Source organism: Anarhichas minor, unplaced genomic scaffold (assembly GCF_050575085.1).
Source record: "Anarhichas minor isolate MPS153535 unplaced genomic scaffold, ASM5057508v1 ptg000010l, whole genome shotgun sequence".
NCBI classification, from domain to species: Eukaryota; Metazoa; Chordata; class Actinopteri; order Perciformes; family Anarhichadidae; genus Anarhichas; species Anarhichas minor.
Window position 1 is genome coordinate 4746917 of NW_027466456.1, and position 6000 is coordinate 4752916.

At 42.9% G+C, this 6000-nt stretch overlaps 1 protein-coding gene across 1 annotated transcript in view; it reads right to left on the reverse strand.

Moving 5' to 3' along the window:
• notch2 (notch receptor 2) overlaps positions 1-5743 on the reverse strand; it is a 38443-nt gene extending 32700 nt beyond the window's left edge. The window contains exon 1 of the mRNA XM_076087709.1: positions 4830-5743. Coding sequence (XP_075943824.1) covers positions 4830-4902 — 73 coding nt within the window. The 5' untranslated portion in view covers positions 4903-5743. The remainder of the gene's footprint in view (positions 1-4829) is intronic.
• Between the last annotated feature and the right edge of the window lie 257 nt (positions 5744-6000).

Genomic DNA, 6000 nt, shown 5'->3' on the forward strand with positions numbered 1-6000 from the left:
GTGTGTGGAACGTGGGAGACGGTTTCCAGAGAGCCCTGTCTGCCAGAAATCTCAGCAAACATGCTTTGATAGAAGACAATACCATGACCGGTTTAGGCTTTTTGTCTGGGTTTAAATGCTACAACTCCTCAAGACTCAAGCCACATTTTCATGCCTTGCTTGCCACCTGCTGATTAAAGTGAAGCGGGTTAGCCCCCGAAAGTCAGCAAACAAACTTCAGCCCAGGCTCACTTTAGGTGGACTGACCTTTAAGTTGGACCAGCTATTCTCCTTTTAGAAACAGAAATTCAAAAGTGAACCACAGGCAAAGCTTAATAGATACAAAGCTGAGCCGGTATAGTCTCAGTTGATGAAAGTGAAATTAAGTCGGAGGGCAAAAAATCCTCACTGGGACAGCCCCAGTAATTACCCTCCCAACCTCTCAAATGAGACGAGACGGTCGCCTTGCTGTTGTAATCACTGGGAAAAGTTGGGAGAGTCTCATCTAAAAGTGCGGGCCTGCTGGCTCAGTGTGTGTGTGTGTGGTGTGTGTGTGTGGAAAGAGACAGACAGACAGAAACAGGGAGAGCAGACCAGACAAGGCCAATGTAGGGACTTTCCCTTTGCTCAGTCAAAAACTTTTTTTATAATAACGAAAATACTCAGGCTTATTGTGCAGACGTGTTCAGTTACATCACATTGTTTTACATCGTTGTGTTATTATGAATTCAGAAGCACATAGTACAAAGTCAAACTCCCCTTCATGCTATGAAGTCAACGTGTATCTCAGATCTCAGGCTGACAGATTCCGGTAAAATATTATTTGTTAGAATTCATTTAGGTATCAGAATTGAACCACCAGTATCCATGACAGTTTAATGTCAGCGGGGAAAAACTATATCTCAATATGAGAATTATTTTCTCATATAGAGATACATGGTTGGTGAACTATTGGTTTACCAAACATAAAGTCTTCTCTCACCTCTCCCCTCGCGTTTCTTTCTTCTGATATGAACTGGTTCCTACAGAGGACTAAACTAATACTGCGAGCCTTTACAAAGTATTTCCGTCTCCTAGCTGATGTGCCCTGCTCGCTTCGCCCTGCCTGCCTGTCTCCAGGATTACGGGGCTGCGTTGGCCGAGGAATGCGGGCCGCAGTAATTCCCTGTTAATTTGCTAACCTGTTCAACAGTGCAGACACAACGCTCTGTAATCCCCTCGACCTTCACAGTCACAAACACCACCTCCTATAGAAACAGTGCCGGTGGTTCGTGCACCTAACTTCATTCACATTTTGAGCGGTATTTATTTAATGCGGGAGGATCAAAGCCACTAAGAGCAAAACTGGTCAAGCAGGCGCTGCCGCCGTATTAGCACTGCGAACCAAAATGGTGACACAGGCCACTGACTGTGACTTCCAACTTGACTGATATGCATTTCAACTTCAAGACCGTAAGCAGTCGGTCTTGAAGTTGAAGTCTATTCTGAGCCATGTATAGAAATACAGACACGCATGCATCTGGAGCACCACAGACGTTCATGCACTGACTCATTCAGTTCGACACATTTACTACTTACTCCCACTGCAACCAACAAGTACGGGACCGAAACACATGTGGAGGCCTGGCTTTTTTAACTACACTACTAATCAAAAGGGTGGAGAAGACGGAACTGACTATAACCTGAAACGTGAGCACAGAAGCTTATAGCAAAAATGCTCGTAGTCGCTGAGGGATGAGAACGAAGCCACCGGGAAAGCTTAAGAGGGTGTCACGGAGAAGACGTCCTAAACCAGATTAATAAAACAGCCACAAGGCAGTGGGAAGAGCTGGTGGTCAGTAAATAACGCGGCACTGTGGGCCACTCAATGAATATCTTTGTCTTCGTAGCACACGGCGAAGCAGAGGGCGAAGCATGGCAAAGATAAATCACATTTCACACCAGGCTCCAGCTCGGGACCGATGCAAGTAAACCATGGGCGGCACAATTGATGGCCTTTGTCGGTTCATATGCAGCACAAACACACACACACACGCAAATAGATAGGCACACTCGTGTCAGCTGTCTGCTGTTTGCACCGGGCAAATATGTGCAACGATCCCGCTTGCCCACGCCACAGGGGCAACGCTATGTCGTGTGCCACCAAGATGGCACCTACGCTTCCTCATTATCAGATGTACGGTCCACTACAACACTGTGTAGCACGGTATTATCAACCGTCTCTCTGCATCACCACAGAGGGGCTCCATTGGCCTCTACAGGCCCAGAATTATGATTGAACAGCAAATGAGCATCTATTCTTTTTTGAACAACATGCTTTAGCTGATCCTGAGCAGCAAGAAATGTAACAACTGGTCGGCTTTTATTGTGAAAAAACGAGAGGAAGTGCAGCTGTATTTGTCACAGTGGTTAGCAACAGACGGCCAACTCTTGACACAATGGTTTTGTTGGTGAATAATTTTCAATATTGAAAACCAGAAATGGTAAAACAAAAAAAACAGTGAACTGGTAGAATAAAAAGCTGCAGGCTACAGGCGCTTATTGCAGAACGGGTAAACCTCAAACAACCTTCATGTCATCAAGGTAAACAACACCTTATTCCATGCCATCCTGTCATAATAAACCACTAGCGCCTCGCACGCACCACAAGCTGTGATCACAGTTGCTCATATGGCGCAGTGTTCCAACTATTTGGATGTTCAGCTTGAAGAGTTATTTACAGTCACGCGAGGCACCGCGGTGCCGGGCCTCCACAGATGGCGCGGGCCTCGTCAGGTGGCGCGCAAAAAATGGCGTTTACGAGCTGGTCGTCGCAGTATTCTCCACGACGCCAGAGGCTGTGCAAAGACAATACACTGTGAAGAAGCAAGGTGTCAACTAATGTTACCGGCAAAACGTCATAAACTAAACAAGGAGGGAGTTGTGAATAACTGTTGACTCATATCTCATATTCATGGTCATACTTTATCACCTGTACATAATCCCTTTATAGAAAGAAGTCAAGAATTAAAATGAAACAAAGGTTGGAAGGTCGAATGTCCTGTAAAAAACTAAATTGATTTGGCTTGCAAAATATTTACTCAAACGTAGATTTTTAAGACTTCCTGTTTCTAAAGCGTTTAAAAACAATTAGTCGACATGTTAGCAATGCTTTAATCATTAAACTATTTCTGAAAGGCCCTGTGCCTGCAGCGGACACCTAGTAGAGGTGCACTTCAAAGCGACGCAACAACTCGGTTAGCCTTCGCGCTCAACACGACGGTCGTTATGACGTCATTTTCTGGCGCGCTCACCTTGCGCCGGCGTCACAACGGCATCCATAAACCAAGCATTAGTGGAACAAAGGATTAATGAAGATGGAGAGGGAATGGGAAAGAAAATCATGGTGTACAAAGTGTGTGCGTGTGCGTGTGCGTGTGTGTGTGTGCGCGCGCGTGTGTGTGTGTGTGAGAGAGAGGCTGAACAGAGAGGGAGGGAGGAATGTCAAACACCAACAACATTCCACTGCCTCTCCTTGCACTGCCTGCAGCACTTTTTCATTGTATTTTCTTCTTTTGTGTAACTTTGTTCACAAGTCACCGATAGTCCGTGAAAAAAATTAAAAACGTGAGAAAGAATAGCAAGGCTGCATGTATCAACTCTGAGCTAAAAAAGAAAAACATGGGAGATGAAATCAGTTTCCCTGCCTCGGCACCCTTACATAAAGGCTTAAAAGGCTAAAGTGTTATCGCACATTTCTCAGAGCAAACACAGAAATTCACACCGGTTGTAAAAAGCATCACTGTATATTATTGGGAATGATGAGAAACGTCATGAAAAAGATCAAAATTAGTAAGGCACACTCCAAATAAAGCATACGTGTTATTTTATCTTAATCAGAAACATCTTACAATGTGTATGCACCTTTGTATTAGAAGCACAGCTTTACAATAATTTCAGAATAAAATGCATTTCACTGTGAGTTATGGAGAAAACAAGCATGCACACTGTGAGTCACTGTGTTTTCTTTTCATGTGTGCTTTTATATATTTTACCATATATTTGTTTTTTGCAATGTAAATGAAAAATAATCTTTCATTCATTTGAGTCATTCCTCATCCACAGTGAACTGACCCAAGGCCTGCTATCAATGGAAACGAATGAGTGCTTAATTAAAGACTGCACTAGAAAGACAGTTATCCCTTTATAGGCTATGTTAAAAACATAGAGACATTGCTGGCATTGAGAGATTAATATCATTTCCAAGTGCATCTAGTTTCCCAACTTCTCCACACACATCGCTTCCTCGCCTCGTGACCTAACCACACCGACTCAAACATAATGACAACAGCGGATATTTGCCCTAAAAAATCAGCTCGTGTCCTCTCCTTCATCACTGTCAAGCTCTCTTAATTCAGCAGGGCAGTCTAAACATGGTTAAGTGTCCATTTTGAATGATTTCTCTCTTCGCTGTTCAACATCTGGGCAGCGGTGTGACTCAGACTGAACACTCAGTCGCGAGTCATAGTATTATAATCAGACTTTAACCCTTTGAAGTGTGACACAGGGAGACGTATGGAGATGTTCTGCCAATTACCGCCGTATAAACTATGTGAAAACACGCACAACAAAATACTGGTAAAATACTTTATATACGTAAGACGTCCACCTGTAGTTACTTTCAGGAGCAGCTTTGTTTTGCTTTTCCCAAAAGTAACTTTATTTTTTCAAAGTAAGAGCAACAAAGTAGCTAAATCAGACACCAGTGTGGACGCAGTGTGTGTGTGCGTAGAGATGAAGAGGCAGCAAAAAACGTGATCATGACAAGTTATGAAGTATTATCACAGCTTTTATCATCATCAACAACTTACCCAAAGAGAGGCGAATGAAGCAGAAGACAAAGACTAGTGATTTGCCGGAGGAGAAACCGGGGATCTGCTCCATATTGTCTTTAAAATCCACATAAGGTCGCGAGCCCAAAGTTGAGCTGTCTCCCGCGGGACGGTTATAGTTCTCCAAAAAAGTCTCGTTGGAAACGAGCTCTCACACAATTAAGATGAGGCAAAAAACGACTCGTAGCGCCAAAATTACAACATGTTAGTATTCATCACATGTATTCTACGAGTCGTTACGTTAAGAAAAAACGTTTAAAATACACAAATTAAACTTGTAGTAGTCACACACGGCACCCAAAAAAAAAAGTCTTCCACCTCTCTGCGCTCACCAGTCACTGGAGTCACTGAGAGTGAAGAAACGAAAACACATATCCTTCCGCTGAAGTCAGAAGGGGATCTATCGACGGGCTTAAAAGATGGTGAAAACGTAGACGCTTGTGTCTAAATAAGAGAGTTTTGTCACCGCTTTAGCAAATTCCCATTACTCGATATTATCCTGCATTGTTATCATGGACACAACATAAAAAAACACAACAGAAGTTGAAGTATGCTTTCACTGTGTCGCCGCGGCGGAGGAATTTTTTCTTCTTCTAATTTTTCTACTTCTCGGAGCCTGGTATGACTCAAAATTAACCCATTCAATGATTTTTTTTTTCTTATTCTTAGTTTTTCCTCCCATGAACTGCACGTTTTTTCCGCGATATGTCTTTGAACACCCACTCTTAATTACTTTTTTCGTTATCACAACTGTTAGTGCCAGGGTTCATTTCTGCAGCGTTTTCACCTAAAACAGGTTATGAGAATCTGGACTGTGACAGACTTTGCAGAAACAGAAACAAAAGGTCGGTAAACAACGACTTCCAGTGAACTTCAATTAATTCCATGAGATGTGCTTGAGGATCCACACACCGTGATTTTGGTACTGTGACTCATGCCATCAAAGGAATGATCATGTTTGCCGTTTACCTGCAGGTTTCAGGTTAGTCAGCATTTACTCAGGTGCAGATATAGTTCCAGTCCTCAAGTTAAATGTTGTCGGATCATTTGGTGGGGAGATCTTTAATACTAATAACATTATATACAGCTTGAGGAAGTGTAAGAAGAATGTTAAATAATAAAATACAAATAGACAATACAACAATAATCT